The 22,320-nt window shown below is 33.3% G+C and overlaps 1 protein-coding gene across 1 annotated transcript; it reads left to right on the forward strand.

Annotated features, from left to right (window-relative positions):
• Positions 1-4,603: 4,603 nt before the first annotated feature.
• On the forward strand, positions 4,604-11,121 carry LOC110712169. Its single transcript, XM_021890612.1, has 2 exons — positions 4,604-6,533; positions 6,640-11,121. The coding sequence occupies exon 1, from the start codon at positions 4,885-4,887 to the stop codon at positions 6,025-6,027; it is 1,143 nt and encodes a 380-aa protein (XP_021746304.1). The 5' UTR covers positions 4,604-4,884; the 3' UTR covers positions 6,028-6,533; positions 6,640-11,121.
• Positions 11,122-22,320: the final 11,199 nt, after the last annotated feature.

Genomic DNA, 22,320 nt, shown 5'->3' on the forward strand with positions numbered 1-22,320 from the left:
TTTGGATAATTGTCCCTATGAATTTTTTATGATAACATGATGCCATGTGCCAAAGTGTTATTATTATGATAAATATAGGCGGTATATTTTCTTGATTTTCACTAAGCTTATCTTAATGAACTAATCTGAACTTTAAAACTAATTTCAAAAACTTATCTTATTTAAATATATATTATCATTAAATTAAAGTTTTTTTTTTTTTTTTTTTTTCATAGAATGAGTGAAAAAAGTGAACAAACGCCTAATACTTTTGTATGAAGTATTTGGTAAACACAATCTGTTATACACTTTTTTTGGGTCATACATCAACTTCTGAAAATTCTTTTGGTACTTAAAACCTGTAACAAAGTGACCTATATCTACATTCTTATGTGTGAATTGTTTGTGACAAAGTGACCTATAATCTTGCAAAAGTTTCCAACTTGATATTGGATTTTAAGCCAATTTATTCAAGTCTTAGTTTTTTTTTTTTTATTTATTTTTTTAATTTTTTTTTGAGAAAAAAAGACTATTTAAGTCTTAGTTAACTATTCTTTCAGCATGGTATAGCCATTAACTTATAGTCTTATACTTATTTAGAAAGAATAATATTCCATATTATTTAGCGTAAATACATAAAAATTAAAAAATCACACCTTTTATAATAAATCACCGTTCTATGTAGTTTCTTCAAATTACACTTCGTATGAAGTAAATTATTTACAAGGTCTTGAGTTAACACGACACATACTCTATAACGGAGGTCTCGAAGGGTCCATGGTCCAACCCATTACAACTTACAAGTCCAACTCAGTCAACAGTCAAGGTTCAAGACCCACATATGCAAAAACACTAACGATAATAAGAAAGTGTAACAAACTCTTGCTGATTCACCATTATATTAATCAGTTTCATGTTAATCTTTTTTATTAGGTTGATTATCTTTTTTATTCTGCTTAATCTTATTAACCTCTCTCTGTTTCCCCTGTTTTCGACTTACAACCATGGCAAAACCTTCAAAAGAAAACCCACAAAAACTCTTTAACTTCAAAGTAACCCCATTAACCAAATATAAACTAGCAATTGATGCTCTTTGTGATCCAGAATTCAATCCTAAAGGTAATGGAGTGCTTGAAGTAACTGAAAAGGGAGTTGAGATCACCGTTCGAAACTCGGAAACTAAAGCTGCTGGTTATCTCTGCCTCAATTCTACTGCATTGAAGGACTTCCAGTTTAGCAGTAATTGTAAAGATAAACTTATGTTGGTCAATTTCAGAAGAATTTTCCAGATTGTTACTGATGCTGATAATATTAATGATGACTCCATTACCATTTTTCATATTGATGGGTCTGATAATCTCACCATCAATCTTGGTAAATTTCTTATATTCAAGATTTAATTTTTAAGTTAATGTGCAATTTGTATAAATTAATTATTTGTAATTTATCATAGTTTTTATCCAGGTTCTCCTTTCTCTCTGTTTTTATTCTGAATTGTTGTAATTTGCCTTTTGTATTTGTAATTCTCTCTTGGTATTGTTATTGTCATTAATAGAGTTTCGTTTTCATGGACTTTCTGGGTTTTTTTTTTAAAAATAAATTTTACATTAATATTCACATTGTCATTGAATTCTATCAGCATGTCATTTTAATGAAAATAATAATAAAAAAATATATCTAAAAAACCAATCTTTTCATTGAATAATCATGTTTAAGAATTAAATAATATTTTGGTTGTATATATTCTAGTGCTAATGTTATTTTTAAATAAATTACAGGAAATGATCCTTTTAAAGAGTTTAAAGTGGAATTGTTGCCAATGATTACTGGATTTGAGAAATTTCCTGACATCATATTTTTCTGTGAGGCTATAATTCCATCTGACTCGTTGAGGGAGATGATTGATCGACTCGAATCAGTAACGAATCGATTAGGTTCTTGTTAATCTCTTATCCTTCTCAAATCTATTAATCAATCATATTTATCAACTTAATTAACTCCTTTTTTTTATTTATTTTTTTTATTTTTTTATTTTTTTTAAATTTCCGTGTAATCAGTTTCAGTCGACATAACAGAAAAAATCGTAGGCGTCTTTATTGTAGATGAGGAGCCTTGGATATACAAGTATGATAATAAGGTAATGTTTACACGTTTTTACTTTTTACACTATTTGAGATTTTTTTTAACACGACCTGAAATTTAACTCTAACCCGGCTCATTGATCTGAATTGACATGGGTGGTATGATCCAATATAATAATGTCATGTCACTTATTGGTTTTGCAGATTGGTGGAACAAGGGGGATGGCGCCGGGGCAAAATCATCATGCTTGGTTCTATTGGCCTCACTTGCAGATGCTGAAGAAAGCATCACATGTAGCACCAGCCTTCCCGCTATGTCTTCTAAGTGAACCAAAGGATATGATCATGACACGATTCACCCTCCGAGAGCTTGGTGATTTGGTGTTCATCAGCGAAACTTTAATGGCCATCGCTGACTCTGAAAAGAAACCTAATGAATCTTCTTCTGGATCTGATGGATCTAATTTTGAGTATATAGAAACTCTTTGATTTCAATGTTGGTGAAATTTAGTCAACAATCACTCTAACACTTGCATGTGTTCTGATGTACTGGTTTGTATCTCAGCAACATGGTTAGCTTTGTTATGTTAAGTAGTAGGAACTAGGAAGTAAGTGCAGTAGGTACTGTCACTACTGTGTGTGATTGTTAGTGATCTTCCTGAAAACATCGAAATTACATGTAATTATTCATTAATTGTCTTACAGAACCACTTGCATTCTGTAAGACCATAGCATAGCTTAAACATCGTAAGTAGCTTCTCCAATGTATTCAGGTCTGTTTTCTGAAAACCAAAATCATCAGCTTCGACTCCTGATGATACTTGTCTTTGTTCTGTTACTACTGTGGTTCAATAATATCTAGGAGCGTCTTTATATAAGAGATTTTGCAGTTAACGCCGATGATTTTGTTGTCTGTCAACACAATTTCATCTGACAATAACCAAGCTCTATTTGCCTATTTTGTGCAATGAACATTAAGAACATCAGTACACACCACATGAACAAAAGCCAAGAGGTATATTCAGTTATGTACTTGACTATATGAGTGATGATTAGCATGCTGAGGTTCAAATAATATAAATGTTGCCATGATAAACCCTGATATACTGTAGACTAGGATGATATTATATTTCACCATAATTAACATATTAATGCTCAAATACTGTACAAAATTTCTTTCCCACCAAACATCAGAGGATAACATTGATCTTTTGACCTTGCATGCTTATTATTGGTTATTGAGGACATCATACATATTATAGCCATACTGGTTCATGTTATGTGTATGTATTCTTGTAATTTATCATACCTAGATAATCCTTACAGAAAAAGAAATAGTACTAATTGATCATCATGTAGCCAATATAAGTTATGAGGGTTTACATTGAAGCATCTCAATCCATGATTTTGGACTAATTTTGGAGGTTTGAAGACCCCAGTGTTGAAAAATCTCGGGGTTGTAGGGAATGCATCTTATGTCATATAATGTTGTTTGGAACCATATATAACCACTAGACAGTCATATAGGTTCCCTTGGCGGCCTTGAGCTGATGTGGAGGCGTACGTTGTAGACAAAATTTTTGATAGTTTAAAAACAAATTAAAGCGGTCTGTTTACACCACCGAGATGGACTCATAAACTGAGTGTCTTTGGGTCTATCGGTGCAACCCTACCATGTCGGGTTTAAAATGGTCTAAAATTAATGGTTATATCCATGATTATGAACTAATCAAAGTCATATAATGTTGTTTGGAATCATATATGACCACTGTTATGTCATATAAATTCTCGTGGTGATCTTGAGTTGACGATAGAGATATGATCCTATCCCCCATCCCTGTGGTTTTGACTCGCTGCTTCTTTACTTCGTTGTTAGTATCTTTCAGTGCTAAGTCACCTCCTCAAATCTCCGTAACGTCACCCTTGATAAAAATTGATTTTAGTGTCTTATTTGTTTCACTTCTCTTATTAGTCTTGTAACAATAAACTACATGAGTATGTAAATTATTCTACCATATCATATATGGTTTATTTTCTTTAGAGACTGTGTATCAAAGTTTAAATAATTGTAAATGAGCGTTCCTTAACAAATCTAAATTAAGCCTTTTTCATATTTAACTAGGTTTTGGGTCCGAGCGATGCCCTGAGTTATTATATGACTAACTTTTATATTTACATATGATTAGGGGATTTTCCCCGTCACGTGGACCAATCAGGCTCTGCCACGTGTCTTCCATGTGGACCAATTAGAGTCCGCCATGTGTCACCTCGTGAGAGGTCCAACATGGACCAATCAGGCCATGACATGTGGCAAACAAACAGCCAATCAGGAAACTGGCCTCCAATGGCCCAAATTCCTAGGCAAAGCCCAATCAGTCATAGGTTTTCTAAAAACCTAGTATTGGACACGCACTTCAAGACTATAAAAGGAGGATGTTCACCCCCGGGAAACATTCATTCAGAAATTATCGGACACACATGTACATTAATTGCTGCGCATTAAACCCCTCTTAAGAGGAACCCGATCTCATTTACTTTCCTCACTGTTGTTTTGCAAATTCAGGCGCACGGATTCAGTCTTGAAATTATAACTCTCCTACAGGATATCAAAAAACACCGAAACAATTTAAATATTACGTTTTGATTTATTATACTATTCACTTAGTACCTTAAACCTCATACCTAGAACAAGCGGTTGAGGTAACAATTCCGCGAACCAAACCTCCCCTTAATGTCCAATTAGCACAATTTAGCCCTTTGAATTTCAGCGGCACGTTCTTAGTTCTGTGTAAAAAAAAAAAAAAAACATTGAATTGAATCGCAAATGCTGAAACTGTGCTCTAATGGCGTCCAATTCCGGACCCATCTCTCTCTCCACCTCAATCGCTTGTTTCTATACTCAACATCTTCTGCAACTGAAAATTCTCCCTCTTCTATGGTGGATTTCATGGTTAAATCTCTGGGTTTTTCAAGGGAAGAAGCAGCTATTTCCTGGAGTAAGGTCAGTAAATCAAATCGCATTAAATCCACTCAAAACCCTTATTTAGTTGTCGATTTCTTGAAACAACGAGGATTTAGCAATACCCAGATGAAAAGACTTATATTTTCTTTGCCAATTTTGCTGAAATGTAGGGTTGATAGAACCCTAATTCCCAAATTTAAAGCTTTAGAAGAATTGGGTATTTCTGGTTTTGATTTAGCTGATGTTGTTGCTTCAAATTCTTCAATTTTAAGAAGCGGTTTTACCAATCGGGTTATACCCATGATAAGTTATGTGAAATCAATTGTGGGTGATGACAAAAAATTCTTCAAACTTTTGAAGAGATCATACTGGTTGATGAGTCTTGATATTGCTGCAGGATTACAGCCTAATATAGAGCTGTTTAGAAAGTATGGTATCAGTAATGAAAGAATTCTGTATCTTTTAGTTCAATATACTGAGATTTTTGGGCGTGATCCTAAAAGGGTTGAAGAGATTTTAAAGAGGGTCCATGAGGAGTTTGAGATTCCTCCCAAGTTGATGCAGTTTTCTGATGCTGTTGTATTGCTAGCTTCGTTGAGTGAGAAAACCCTGGAACCTAAGTATGGGATTTTTAGGAGCTTTGGTTGGACTGATTCTGATATTAAGGTTATGATGAGGAAGGCACCGCGGTGTTTGGTGTTGTCGGAGAAAACAATTCGTGAGCGGTTGAATTTTTTCATCAATGAGTTGGGATGCCAACCAGGGTACTTAGCAAATCGTTCTTATGTGATGTCATATAGTATGACTGATAGGGTTTTGCCGCGCTATACTATATTAAAGGTCTTGGAAGAGAGGAAACTTATCACTGTTAAAGTGGGAATGTTGACGGCTGTATGCTGCTGCGAGTCTTTTTTCTTAAACAAGTTTGTGCTACCCTACAAAGATGAGTTACCTGAGCTCTGTACAGCTTATATTTGTAGGGTAAAAGGGACTTCTACTACTTAGACGAGGGAATTTTGACTGATCAAGTGACCTGCTTTAAGAGCTGTCGTAATTTGATTAGGATATGAAGATAACAAAGAATGAATGTTGCTCTTTTTTTCCTAGTTACGAGTAGAACAGAAATATGAAAAATTCTGTTTGATTTTCAAGCCAGGGTGGCTAGTATAAGAAGCTTCATAAAAAAAAATATTCATGCCAGAAAGGTGTGGTAGCGCTGGCTATCATGAAGAATTGAGGACACTTTTAGCAAATGGTATATGAGGTGGAGTGAACCTCCATTCTGGTTAGTGGTAGTGTTTCAATCTGTCAGCTGGTGGTGATAAGAGGAACATTTTTGAACACTTTGTGATCAGTAAATTTTACTCTATGTAACTGAGTATCAGACTGACTGTTTAATTACTTGAATCAACTTCTCTCAAAATTTATACAAAAGCATTTTCATATTGATTGAGGATTGAGAACCTAATCAATTATTAGTTAGGATTCTCCTGAAGAAAACCAGGGGTCAGGTACCCTATTTTTTTCTCTGCCGATTTATGATATTAAGATGGTCTATCTTGTATTTCTTCAGGGAGAGCTGAAAAATTAAATTATTTTTGCTGAAATTTGTGACAGGGAATGTTGTGAGATATTGTACAACTTACTTTGCGTTTAATTCTATGAAGGGAAGATTGAAGAATTATGAACTGTAAACCCCAAACTCATTTCCACCATGCTTTAACATGATATGGTGCTATTTTTGGTGTTTGATATGGTGCTATTTTTGGTCTTTTCATTATCATTAAATAATCTCTCTCTCCCCCCCCTCTCTCTCTCTCTTCAGAATTTGATAACATTTCTCAACCATGCAATTCCAGTTTATTTACTAGAACTATATTGTTTCTTTGATGCATTTCATGGAGATACTGTTGGAAAGGGTCTGAGAAATTCAAAGTTAAGATGTAAGAGGCATTCGTTCACACTGACTATGAAGATGCTGTGTGCATAACTTGATTCCTCAATTTGACGAAATAAACTGTTGAGAGAATGCAAAATTTGTTTTTGTTTTAGTATTGTTTTGCTCATTGCTATTCCCTGAGATAGTTGGCACTCTTTGATAGTTGTTACCAGACAACTATACTACAGTTGTAAGCCAGCCATTGCTTATCTAAGTGAAGCTGTCCGTAGGAAAGTTAGTTCTAACTTGTACTGTGAATGCCATGAGAGAATTTGTTACTTGGATCGGTGTTTTTTCTTTCTTAGCTCCTTTATTATGTACTTAGCCTGTTATTTAATATTTTGTTTTGTTTAGTTGACAGTTTGTGTGCTCCTGGAATTATGTTTCTGACAGTGTGGAGATTCTACTTGGTCGCTGTCCATCAGGTAACAGAGCTTGATAGTTGCTTGTATAATTTGCTTATGACTTGAGATGATAGTTATGTTTATGATTGCATACTTCCTTTGCTTTTAGAACAGTAATTATCCTTGATCAATATTGTTGACTTACTAATTTGTTATAAGTAGTTAATATGAAGTATAATTTATACTCCCTTCACCTCAATTTGCTTGCCTCATTTGACTGTTTTTTTAGGTCGAATGGGGCAAGTAAATTGAGCCCTAGGTAGTACTAAATACTTGCATATGCTGTAGTACATAGTTTTGTAAATTCTGGAACTTGTCTCGTAGCTGATTTTTGGGATCTAGGCAGTGTTTGAATTTCAAAAATAATACCAAAAACAGCCCATTTAATAGGAGGTTATAAAGGGTGGTATGGATTATGAATTCATTTTTATTTTTGCAATGAATCTATCATGCAAATGACCATGATAATGTAAGTATGTTTCCTCATCCCCAAACATGTGTTTATTTTTAAATAAATATCTATTACCACCCAATACCACTCCCTTAACTGGTGATGTATGGTAATGAATTATGAAAAAAGAGATACTTTGGGGTGATCTAACATTACGTGGGCACTGGCATAGAAATTTCCTTTCAAATATATTTACAAGTTTATTTCCATTACCACCTACTTACCAAACAGGTACATATATTTTGGAATGTAATTATGGCCATTAAGCTATATCATGATTCTCAGGACATATCTTTTGGCTAAAACATTCTGGTTAATTACCTGATTTCCTCTAATATAATCATTTTACTGTCAGTTCTCCCTACTATTGTTTCTTCATTTAGAAGTGGGAGCAACTGGTAACATTGTCTTCTGTGGCCTGGACAAAATCAAACTAGAATTTATTGTCAATTTACTCTTAATTCTAATTAAATTTAGACGAGTGATTGAAAGGAAGATTCTTATAAGCTTTATATTGCAATCCGAATTTCTTAGCTAGCTAGCTATCTGTTATAGTATTGGGTCATGAGTGATTCACTCCCAAGCAACACATCAATATCCTTCATAAAGAAGTTGTTTAAGAATCTGATTGACTGAGATCAAACTTTTTCTGCTAAGCACTTTATCTTCCCCTACGTTTGGTGCGTTTAAGGCATATGAGCTTCTGCTTTGACTGTTTTTTGTGTGTTATGAAATAGAGATTTAGGCTTCATTCTGCTTACTTGAAAACTCCTTAACTTACTGAACTTACTGAAACTTATCTGTAGTGCTACACATTTATTTCAATTGTTAACAGAATGTGATAGCCTTTATCTGAATTTATTGGCCCAATTTTGACTTATTTTTCTTGTAATTATACTTCTAAGGTGAAAAAAATGAAGCCTTAGTATCTACTTTATGCTATTTATTATACGTTGGTTCAAAAAATATATTGAATGCCACAAAGTTATAGAGATCACTGTGTTTTATTTTGCTGATGGTATCACAATTATATTGCTCAACATGAGCTGTGATTTCTTTCTCCCTGCGATAAAACAAATTCCAAAGATTCGTGCTCAAGTGCCTCAAATGTAGTGGCATAATCCATAATGTTTAGGGAGACTAGGTTTTCCTTGCAAGACATGCGTGTTCGGTATGTGGATGTTACTGATTATGTGGGGGGAACTTTGGATTCTTAACTGCTGATGTTTGGATTCTAAATGCCAATGTTGTGAATTGTTGGTTTATGAAAATGTTCTGTCTGGGAATGAAACAAATTCTGAAGATTTGTGGTTGAGTGACTCAAGCCTAGTAGTAGTGGCCATAATTCATAATGCGTGGGGAGAGTCTATGGTTTTGAGCAATTAGGTTTTATCTTGTGCGACGTGCATATTCTGTGTGTGGGATGAATAGGCTGAAGGAACTATGGATTCTGAATTTTGGATTCTAAGTGCCAAATGTTATTACACATTTATTAATTAAGTTTGATGGTCCATCACTCCATCTTATGACTTATTAAAGCAAACTTGCAACTAATTTGGTATTATTTGAGATGAAATAAATATCCCTTGCTCATTAATCAGTTACTTTGTATTTGATATGAAGAGAAGGCTACTGCCCAAAATATGAATTTGCAGGGTTGAAAGGGAAGCAGCTGGTTACAGCTATCCCCGGTGTCATGTCATTTATCTGCAAAAGGCTTCAACATTGCATATTTTGGAATTACAGTAGCTAGCCACACTAAGTTATGAGAATGGCCTTCTCTTCTAGCCTATACTTTCTTTCACCACTATGCCTATTTAAATTTTTGTTATCTATTAATGTGTATATTATGGCTCCAGTAAAGAGAAGACCGTCGTTGTGACGTGATTACATATATACAGATTATGTTTATTTTATTGGCCTGACTTCTGAGGGCTTGAATCTCCAAAGAGGTAGAACTAGTCTTATCTTCCTGATAATCTCCTCAATCTCTTCTATGATATTATTTAGCTAATCTGCTTGTGTTAGTCTTACCAGCCGGTAGATTTCTTTCTGATATTTATTGGTTGCATGCTTAGCCTTTTCTTCTAGTGCAAGACCTTTGCACTCTGTGCCAAAACTTATATGTTGTTCAGATTCGCTGCAGTCATAGTGAGTGCTGTTTGATGGATTATTTTTTCCCACCATAGCATTGAATTAGAAAAGTTGGTCAAGCTTCTGAACAGTGGCGGCATCCTTGTCACTTCGCCCACTGCAGTTGACCACAACCTTGGTGCCATGAGGAAGAGTAGGGCACAATTTCTCCGGGGCAGCTATTGCATGCGAGGCTTCCAGGGCTGGGAAAATTCCTTCAAACCTGCATAACCTCTTGTATGCTGCAAGAAAAACAGCACATTTTATTCAGGTTAGAGGATCTACCCTCTCAAGCTGTATTAACTTGCCATTTCCTTGGAAAAAGCCAATTGGGACCATAATACTTTTTAGTGTACATGCTGTATTCCCTGTCTTATCCAAAGCCTGTTGAGTAATTTTGAAAAATATTTGAAGAGAAAAGATTTTGTTAAAGCAATTAAATTGTGCGAAAGGGAATACTCCATGTACACTACATGTATATATATCCTTATCACGATGAATGAGCTAATTTAAGGCAGTTGGTAGTCTGAAAGTTACAGACCCTAATAAACGAAAGAAAAGTATATAGATGTCCAAAGCAAGAGAGGAACTAGGTGCTCAAGTGGTGACATTTAACTTTTCCCCTTCCCCCCTTATTTTTACCTTGGTGCTCAAGTGGTGACATCATGCCAGAATTATGTACATACAGTGGAGATATACCATCCATAGTCCCCTGCAGTTGCAGCAAAATGCATTGGCTTGAGAATTTACATCTTTGGCATTCTTTTTCAGCTTTACTGATGAATATTTGGAGGAGAACCCTGATATTTTTTACCCCCCTCCCTTCCCCACCCCACCCCCACCCCTTCTGAAAAAATGTTTCCCCCCTCCCCCCTTTTCCGTATCGTTCTCTACATTTATTCACGCTGAACTATCTGCAAATTATTTTGTACATCGCAAATTATCTGCAAATACTGCTGTCTTGTACGTCGATTGCAGGGAAGGTTCATGGAAATCAGGACTCTTAGCAGATTCCTCCAATGTATTCAGAGCTCATCTTGCTAGGATATGTGCAGCTTACTGAAATGCAAGAGTGCCCTGTTATTCATGCAAAATGTTCTACAAAATATTGTGGCTTGTAATTACTGTCACTGAAACATTATGCTATATCAATGTTTGAACTCTTAAAGATTCTTCGTTTTTTAATTATTTATTTCAGTTTAATATCTGTTTTTTTTTTTTTTTTTTTTTTTTTTTTTTTTTTTTTTTTTGTCAGTTTAATACGAAGTATCTGTTTTATAAGCACTATTTCATTTATACTTATGTCTGTTTAACTTACTACTCGTAGTTATTGATGTGCTGTCCCAGTTTGGTTTTATGTTAGTCATTTTACTAAAGGAATTGCCTTTCTAGCTTTTTGGGTTTCTTTAAAACTAATTATTGCCCATTAAATGTAAATGGATTATAAATTTATAATAAGGTATAGGGAATAAAATGTAATTTCTTTTAAAGCCAGAATACTTAACTCGCTTGTGTGGCTAAAATAATCTATTATCAAAAGTTCTACATTAGTATCTCATAAAGTTTATTCAAGTTGAAAATCAAATATCCCTCCCATTTTAGGTTCTACATTTTTATTTAATGTTTAATAAAATTATATTATAAAAATACAAATCATACATTACACTAATTCAACAACAATATACTAGTACAAAGATGCAATCAAAGTTAGCCTATATAAATAGCGTATAAGCCGACATGTTTCAATTAAACTGAAACGGATATAAAGTTAATATCACTTCATTTTCCGTCAATATATATATATATATCACTTCATTTCCCGAGGTAAAAGTTTAACATTAAGGACCTGTTCTCTTTAGCTTAAATTCAGCTCACTTCAGTTCAGTTCCTAATTTCTTTCTCTTATAAACAATTTAGTTTAGCTCAGTTCAGTTCAGTAAATCAAAACAGGCCCTAAGTTTATATGTTTAGGAGTTATTCTCATCTATTATAGCCACTAAGAGTGTATTCTATTTACATGATTTTCATTTTTATGAACTTATTAAAACTTATTTTAATTGTAACTTGTACCTCGGTAATCAATATCAAATTTATTTTTCATGACCTTAACTGAACTTAATTAAACTTATTACACTTAAAATACATAAAAATTAAAGTGAACAAAACAATCCCTCTGATTTAGGATTACGAAGCTAAGATATAAGCACTCTATAGTAAGTTTCAAAGAAACTACACGAACAATTGAAAAATTTGATGGAAGTAGCCTAGCCTAGCTGCATAAAAGTATGCGTCATTGCGTGGAGTTATTGGGTCAAGAACTCAAGATGATACCGACTAGTAAGATTGTTTATTTATCGTTGTCGCCTTATTTATAAAAAAAACAAAACAAAAAAAATAAAATCAAAACTGGACCTGAACCCCTAAATGTTGTGAGATGTGAGTTTGTGATCCTTTTTCTCTCTTTTGATTTTTTTCTAGCTCAATAAATTGATTTCATCAAAAAAAGTCAAAAGAGATAAAGAGAAAATGGTTGTAATATTAATGGCTTGTTTCTCAAATAATATTATTGGCTTGTCAAAAGAGAGAGAGAAAATGGTACGGAGTAGTAATAATGAGCTTATATTCAAGTAATAATGGTATTAATAAAAGAAAATTTGATTTACTTATTTTTCCAAATGAAGAAATTTGGCAGTTAAAAGCAGGCAACTATTAACATTTTTAGATAATCATTAACAAATTCATTAATTAAAATTTTACATTGATATGCATGCTTAAATAAAATATTATTAAAAATAAAAACGGAGAAAATATAATGTTTTCATATAACATGTGATAATGACGTTTTATTCTGGTTGCCCACTTCTACCAAAAAAAAAAAGAAAGGAAAAGGTCCAAGCCATGATTATACTATACTACGTTATCTACATTATAATAAGTATACAAATATTGGACCTTGGCATATTATTATTATTATTATTCAAAGGTCCAAATAAAGGTCCAAAGGTTTAAATAAACTTTTTTATATGTACGCTCTTAATAGCTAATACACGCGTAAAATCGGCCTCACATTTCAATAGACAGTAAGTATATATACTTTATATAATTTTATGTACAACATGCGAAGCTAAGAAAACTCTCTTACATACATCACTCCCATTTTCCTCAGTTCTTCCAACATCAAAATAAACTCTTCCTATCTTTTATCTTTCATATAACAAAAATGCCAAACTCGTTCGCATTTTCTCTTCTTGCTATTCTACTGATCATCTCTCCCTCGGTTGTTGCTATTCGCAATGAACCACCAAGTTATTCAGAAACCGCGAAGAATAATGATGGTCAAAGTGGTACCTTGGTCGTTCTACAATGGAGTAATTTTGGCAAAATTGTGTGGCCGTCTTCGTTCATCATGCTGATTTTTGTGGCTTATAAGGTCTGGAAATGCTGCAACAATATACTAATACTCAAGGTATATATAATATATATGCATGCTTGCACTTAGCTTTATTTTAATTAGCTAGGTATTGTAATAACGAACCTTATAGGTCACTTTTTATATTAATAATAACTACACGTAACGTGTAATAATCCTGAATTTTGTTTAGAAATAATGATTCAATTAGAGGATGATACTACTAACAATTAAATTCTCATATATACACGTAGTATTACTAGTAATATCATATCGATCCATTTCTCTTGATCGAATTTGCTCTTATTGTATGAGCATATCTAAATAGAATCAAACGTAGAAAATTAATTACTCCGTAAAATAATTAGTACTCACTACTCATTTATTATAACATGTCAATAATAACAGGTAGCATCACTTCTACGGAGACATGCGCAACTTATAATGGTGGTCAAATTGAGATGGTTGGAGTCAAGATTACTTGCTGACTAGTCCTGGCTTGGTGTTGTTCTTCAACTTTGTTGTGGTGCACGACCGAATTCGCGACGGTTCCGATTAGTTCATCATTACTTTCTATTATATATGTGCAATGCAATGGTTGTTCATTTCCATGCATGATTCGTTGGTTTTCTTGGTGGTTTAAGCATCTTTATGAATTTGTGTTATTGTGGAAAGTTTGTTGTAATTCTAAGTGCAAATTAAAATAATTTTTTTAGCAAACTTGTATTTTTTAGAGCTTAGTTGTGTCTTGTATTTTTTTGGTGGTAATTCTCATCTATGAGAGGGATGTTTAAGATCAAATTCTCTAAACGAGGATTTTTGGGTGATAAATTATGTTATGTAGTGTGACATTCATTAGGTCTAGTGAGGGCATTGCCTAAACAATTTGTGTACCCAAAAAATTGTTGTGAGTTATATATACTTGGTGTTGTAAATTTGATAGATATCCCTTTTCTATAATTTGCATTTGAATTGTTAATTTGTTCGAAGGGTTACACTTGAATATGTTTTGCAAATTTTCATTAAGATGTGAAATGTAAACAGTCGTACTCTGTATAACAACTAGATCTTCTCTTCTCTATTATATAAGTTAAGCACGGGTGATACTATGGTGTCTAGCTAATAAAACAACTAAAAATGCTTGTAAATTTTATTTACTCATCTCGTTTAATATATATATGGTTGGTGTATATATCAATTAAGAAACCTAATTCACTTAATTATAACGTGCATATGAATCTAGTTTCAAAGGTAAGGAAACGTGAATTTCTTTTTGTTTTTAATATATAGGAAAGTTAATGCAATTTAATTAGAGAGAAGGGAGTCCTACAAAGTGGGAAGGGATTGGAGGATATTCATCATGATTTTTAAATTCTAAATATGTAATTTTTCAAAAAGTCTTAATAGCGTATGCACTATAGCAATAGGCCGTTTAGAATTTTTTGTAATACTTAACTTGAGAAATATTTTAATTATAACATTATGTTGAAAATTGTGCAAAAAAAAGAGGGAACCAAAAGGGATATAGGCTTAAGGAGGGACTCGTACAATACCAATGGAAAAAATAAATCATTTAATTGATACAATTTGAATACAAAGTTTTAAATTTCAATTATATTTATGACATACATGCATAATTAAATACGGAGTAATTTCTATGGAGTACAATATGTAGGCGAGCCACTGTTAACTATTGATTTTTCTAACCATAATGTCTTATTGAATGCAACTTTTTTTTTTTGAGAAAATATTGAATGCAACTATGTAATAAGAAAATACAAGCTTATGATCTTGATAAACAACCCATATTTATCAAAATGACAAACTTGTATTGTAGTATATAATTAATCATAAATTGTGTATTGTTCATGATAGAACAACTAACAAAACAGCTAATCGAGTTAACGAATCTAGAATGACTAGTGTAAATTTTGGCCATTTATATACAAGTATGCCAGTTGATCAACATTACTAAAAAAGTAAAAAGGCAGGGGCAACCTCCTATGCAAGTATAGGTTTAAATGATGGTAATTTGGTAATGATAGTAAGCTTATTTATGTACTTGTAAAAAAATTACAAAATAATAACTAACTTGAACTTATATGTCATGTTATATTCACCTACTTTTGTGAAAAATAAGTTCATATAAGAAGTTTAGGAATTAAGGGCTTACGTTCTATTACAATTAAAATAGTTTCCAGTAAGATTTAATAAGTTCTATTGTTTTAATAAGATATATAAAAATAATAAGGCTGATTGAACACACCAATAATTAGTTGGGAGATAGTAATGTAAAAATCAGTTTTTAGATTGATTTAACTAGACCTGGCAATCCTGACCCAAACCCAATGACCCGACCCGAATGACCCAAGACCCGACCCATGATCCGAAATTGACCCGAAACCCGAAATTGACCCGACCCGACCCATACCCGACCCGAAAATGGAGTTGACCCGAATTTGACCCGACACCCGAACTGACCCAACCCGAAGTTGACTCGACCCGAAGTGATTGAGCCGAAGTTTTTGACCCGAACAGACCCAATACCCAAATTTGACCCGAATAGACTCGATACTCGACATGTCCCAAACTAAAATTAACTTATAATTGAACTTAAAATGTCTTGTACCAAAAGTAACTCAAATTGTTTATCTTCAACAGTAGCTAAGCTCATAAACTGAATTGATAGTTTTTATTATAACAATAACAAAATATATACTACGTATAAATTTATTCATTTGAGCTTGATTCACAAATAAAACAACCCGAACATGACCCGATCACATTTTGACCTGACCCGAACATACTTGACCCGAAATTGACCCGACACCTGACCCGAAGTTGACCCGAAACCCGAATCAACCCGACCCGACCCATCCCTGACCCGAATGTTAGCTGACCCAAAAATGACCCGATCCGAAAATGACCCGACCCATACCCGATCTGAATGACCTATCTGCCAGGTTTAGATTTAACCATATAACCTTTTTAAGTTCTTTGGAAATAAAATTAGGCAAATGAACTTAACTTTAAAAAAAATTAAAGAGCACATTAGATGGTCATCCATATTAACCACAAAAATAATATAAGGATTGAATTAAGAAAATATAGTTGAAAGAAATGACACAGAAAATATTGTAAAAATTATATAGACAACTAGACGTTTCACATTTGGAAATAATAATGTGATTAAGAAATAGCTAGACTTCATCAAAAGATACCCGTGCTCCTTAGATATTGGATGAGTACTTGTTTTCGTTAATGAACCAGTGAAAGTGGTGAACCCCAATTTTAAGGTCCATTTCTATTACTCCCCTAAATTTATTTTGAGATTATTTATCTTTATTTGTAAATATGTAAATTTATTTGTAAATATGTAAATTTATTTGTAAAGTAAATGCAATTTAGAGAGAAGGGAGTCCTACAAAATGGGAAGGGATTGGAGGATATTCATCTTGATTTTTAAATTCTAAATATGTAATTTCTCGAAAAGTCTTAATAGCGTATGCACTATAGCGATAGGACCGTTTAGAATTTTTTGTAATACTTAACTTGAGAAATATTTTAATTACAATATTATGTTGAAAATTGTGCAAGAAGAAAAGGGAACCAAAAGGGATATAGGCTCAAGGAGGGACTCGTACAATACCAATGGAAAAAATAAATCATTTAACTGATACAATTCAAATACAAAGTTTTAAATTTCAATTATATTGTAATTGACATACTTGCATAATTAAATACAGAGTAATTTCTATGGAGTACAGTATGTAGGCGAGCCACTGTTAATTATTGATTTTTCTAACTATGATGTCTTATTGAATGCAACTTATTTTTTTATTTTTTTTTTAGAAAATATTGAATGCAACTATGTAATGAGAAAATACAAGTTTATGCTCTTGATAAACAATCCAATTTATCAAAATGACAAACTTGTATTGTATATAATTAATCATAAAATGTGTATTGTTCATGATAGAACAATTAACAAAACAACTAATCGTGTTAACGAATCTACAATGACTATTGTGTAAATTTTGGCCATTTATTTACAAGTATGCCAGTTGATCAACATTACTAAAAAGGTAAAAAGGCAGGGACAACCTCCTATGAAAGTATAGGTTTAAATGATGGTAAATTGGTAATGATAAGCTTATTTATGTACAAATGTACTTGTAAAAAATTACAAAATAATAACTAAATTGAACTTATATGTAATGTTATATTCACCTACTTTTATGAAAAATAAGTTCATATAAGAAGTTCAGGAATTAAGGGCTTACGTTCTATTACAATTAAAATAGTTTTCAATAAGAATCAATAAGTGAAAGTGGTGAACCCCAATTTAAGGTCCATTTCTATTACTCCCCTATATTTATTTTGAGATTATTTATCTTTTATTTGAAAATATGTAAATTTATTGGCCCACTCCAAAAGTGCGAGAGAAGAGTTATACATAATTTCTACTCTTTCCTTCTTTTCCTTGGGAGTTCAGAACTTTGGAGATTTGTACATTTGCTTGACAAATTAGAAGAATAATTTCACTGTGGTCTTGACACTTATGCTCTTGACATTACTCTGTTTAAGACAACTTTTGAGAACCTCTAAACAACTTGTAGTTATTTAATTAATCTCTAATGGAGGAATTTGGATAAAAAATTTAAAAAGTTGCTGGACGTGATGAATAAGAAGTCAGAGATTTACATGCACCGCTACTTTTGTGGGTGATGAAACGCTTGTTTTCCATATGTTAGTGAAAATCTATCCAAGCAACCACTACCTCTACCATTGTTCATTACTTACACCACTACCTTGTCAAACCTGAATAATTATCTACTAGTGTTGACCTAGTCAAAGCGCTACCCGTTACTCAAAACGCTACCACCAAACGGACCCTAATAACTAAAGTACTACTTTTTCATGGTCAAATTTTTTTTCGAGATCTTTTCCATCTCCGATAAGTTGTAAACTTTAAATTTGATAGTTTAAATGCAAAGCGGAGAGTTCTAATCACCCAGATTGACTATCGAGGTGTCATGAGGTCTATGGGAGCAACCCCAACATGTATCTTTATAGATTCAAAATAGTTCAAAACTGTCCAAAATTGAAGGCATCCACAATATTAAACTAATTTCGGAAGTTTTGAGACTTGGTGCTAACAAATCTCGGGATATGATGTCTTTAAAATTGTATATGACCACTAGTCGATCATAATAACTTATTACGCGGTCTTAAGTAAAAATAGCACGACACAAACTTCACAATGGGGCCTCGGAAATGTTCAAGCTTCATTTCGTTGGGTCAGCCGTATTACACCTTACAAGTCCAAATCAGTCAAGAATAAAGGCCCAATTACAGCATATATGCATACGCACTAACGATCATAGGAAGTTAGTTATGTTACCAACCAAAAAAGTGTAACAAACTCTTGCTGATTCACCATTATATTAACCGTTTCTTGATTACTTACATTTTATTTGGGTTGATATTCATTTTTACTCTGCTTAATCTTGTTAACCTCTCTCTGTTTCCTATGTTTTTCTACTTACTACCATGGCAGAATCTTCAAAACAAAACCCAGAAAAACTCTTTAACTTCAAGATAACCCCATTAAACAATTTTAAACTAGCAATTGATGCACTTTGTGAACGTGATTTCAATCCTATTGGATTTGGAGTGATTGAAGTAACTGAAGATAGAGTTGATTTTACGGCTCGAAATGTCGATACTAATGATGCTGGTCAACTCGTCCTCAATTCTACTGCACTGCAGGATTTCCTTAATACCAGTAAATGTAAGAACAGAATTATGAGGGTTAACTTCAGAAGAATTTCCCAGATTATTACTGTTGCAGAAAGCTGTAATGTTGACTCGATTACCATCTTTCATATTGAAGGAACTAACAGAGTCAACTTCAATTTTGGTAAAATCTTTATGTTCAAGATTTATTTTTTAATTTCTTTTTTAATTAATGTAGTGCCACATTTATGCATGAATTTACTATTTTCTTGTAGATTGTATAATAATTTCTTAAATGAATTATCCATTTTTAGTGATCTTTTTCTCTGTTTAATCCTGTATTGTTGTAATTTGTATTCTGTACTTGTATGTCTTTCTTGATGCAGCACTTTTCGATACGAATTTCGTTTAATGTAGCTTAGTTATCATGGATGTTATTGAATTATATGATGATGTTTAAGTTTAGCATTGAGGTTCTTAATCTTGATATTCTAGTTAAAAAATCTATTTCAGGAAATAATCCGGTTATCGTGAATACAGTGATGTTGTTGCCAATGGCTCCTGGATTTGAGAAATTTCCTGACATAACACTTTCCTGTGAGGCTATTATTCCATCTGAGGCGCTGAGGGCGATGATTAATCGACTCGAAAGGATAGGGAATCAATTAGGTTCTTGTTAATCTCATTCTTTTTTAAACATGTAGTGGAATCTATTAGTCAAATTACATGTATCAACTTAATTGTAACTTGTTTTTCTTTTTTAATTTTCATGTTGTCAGTTTTAGTCGAAATAACAGAAAAAGTTGTAAAAGTCCTTACAGGAGAGAATCAGCAGCCTTGGGAATTCAAGTTTGATGACCAGGTAATGCTTATATGTAAAACTCGAGATGAACTGATTGATTACAGAGGTGGTATGATCCGATAATGAATTCGTGTTACGTGTGGGTTTTGCAGGTTAGTGGATTTAGGGGAACGTCACCGGGGCAAAAACACCGTGCTTGGTTCAAGTGGCCTCACTTGCAGATGCTGAAGATAGCATCACATACAACAGAAGCTGCTCTGATATGTTTTCTAACTGAACCAAAGAATATGATCATGACACGATTCACCCTCCGAGAAGTTGGTCATTTGGTATTCATCAACAAAGCTATCATGATCGACCCTGGCTTTGGTAAAATCCCATCTGATGGCGCTGATTAATCCACTACTGTATTAAATTTAATGTAATGCGAAACTTCAATTGAGAACTTTTTCCTAGAGCAAAATAATAAAAACATTGAGTAATGGACACTAAGCAAATTTAGATGTTCATTATGTGAAATTTTGATCCCTGCCTTTTAATAATTGCATCTCTGCTTGCATTTAGCGGAAAGACTCACTATAACATCTAGCAAAGTTTTTTGTGTTGTACTTCTCATAAATTTTGGTTTCTATGTGTAAACAGATCTCTGTTACAACAAAGGAGAGACTTCAAATCCAAGTGGTGAGAGTAGCCATGCTATTCAAAACACTATAACTACAGAAACTGATTGTGGAGAGATCAATCATCATCCTTTCAACAGTATAAGTATGGGCTCTATTGATGAGAATACTTCACAAAATCAGTTCAATCCTTTGGGAATTGGCGGATTTGTGACAAACAGGCCCGGAGCTGATCCAAGTGGTGAGAGTAGCCATGCTATTCAAAACACTATAACTACAGAAACTGAACAAGGGATTGCACTTGTATGTGACACAAAAGAAACTGATTGTGGAGAGATCAATCGTCATGCTTTACAAAGTGAGCACAATCATACTGCTTTGTGTTCACAATATCAGTTCAATCCTTTGGGAAATGTCGGATTTATGACGAACAGGCCCGGAGCTGATTTTTTTGGTGTGAACAACCAACATGCTATAAATGATGGACAATTTGACAACATGACATTGGAAAATGAACATGGAATTGCTTCATGGGATGGAAATAGTATTGTTGGTGGCCGGAACAACCATCATGCTTTAGATTTGGGACATAACAACTCTCAGAGTTATCATGCTAATGTTATTAGACAAGAGAAAGAAATTACTCCGGAGGCAGTCCTGGAACCGTTGCCTAGATTTGTCAATGCTGAAGAAAAATATGATGGTTAGTTTGCCTAGATTTGTTAGATGCTTCATGCTTAGTTACTTTCTGAGTTTTCCAACCTTGTTTGTTTAATGATTCAAGTTCTTTTATCTGGTTAGTGCACTCTTGCTTACCTTCACCTAGAAAGTTAATGAAGACAATGGGAAATTTAGGTTGTTGAGTTTTGTGATCCTAGTTATGTTAGAACTTTTGTTTACTTGTCAAACACAGCTTTATGAAATCCCCTGATCAAGCTGTAAGTGCTTGTGTGCTTCTACTCTTCTGGTAACAGCAGAAAGCCTCAATATGAGGTATAGCAGGGTTCTCTTGATTGTGCTAGTAAGCAATTTTATTTCTCTGTGCAAACAGTTTTTGTTTCTAGTAGGATTGAAACTCCAAATCAAGAAGTTGAGAGCATCCCTGCTATACAAAATGATCAAAATGACATTACCACTATGCTAATTGAGCAAGATAATGGTGAGAACAGTCATCGTGATTTAGAAAATGGGCAGAAAAAATATTTGGAGGTATCATGATCGCATTTTGTTTGTATTAGAATTGTTAATTATCTGAGATCTGCATTTACATACTCTTGCTAAAATCTGTTTATTCATTGAAGTTTTAATTTCTATTGATGCCACTGATATGTCAAAAGGAAAAATAATGCTGTATTCAATGCAAAACTTCAATTGAGAACTTTTTCCTAGAGCAAAATTATAAAAACATTGAGTAATTTTTTGCCATGTGCGGAGTAACATAAATTTACATCATGCACACTAAGCAATATTTTTTTTTTTTTTGTTGACAATAATGGACACTAAGCAAATTTAGATGTTCATTATGTGAAATTTTGATCCTTGCCTTTTAATAATTTCATCTCCGCTTGCATTTAGCGGAAAGACTCACTATAACATCTAGCAAAGTTTTTTGTGTTGTACTAGTCAAAAATTTTGGTTTCTACGTGTAAACAGATCTCAGTTATAACAAAGGGGAGACTTCAAATCCAAGTGGTGAGAGTAGCCATGCTATTCAAAACACTATAACTACAGAAACTGAACAAGGGATTGCACTTGTATGTGTCACAAAAGAAACTGATTGTGGAGAGATCAATCGTCATGC

Source organism: Chenopodium quinoa, unplaced genomic scaffold (genome assembly GCF_001683475.1).
Source record: "Chenopodium quinoa cultivar QQ74 unplaced genomic scaffold, ASM168347v1, whole genome shotgun sequence".
Lineage (NCBI taxonomy): Eukaryota > Viridiplantae > Streptophyta > Magnoliopsida > Caryophyllales > Amaranthaceae > Chenopodium > Chenopodium quinoa.

Coding starts and splice junctions, on each gene's coding strand:
- LOC110712169 (XM_021890612.1), top strand. CDS start 4,885: ATGCTGAAACTGTGCTCTAATGGCGTCCAATTCCGGACCCATCTCTCT.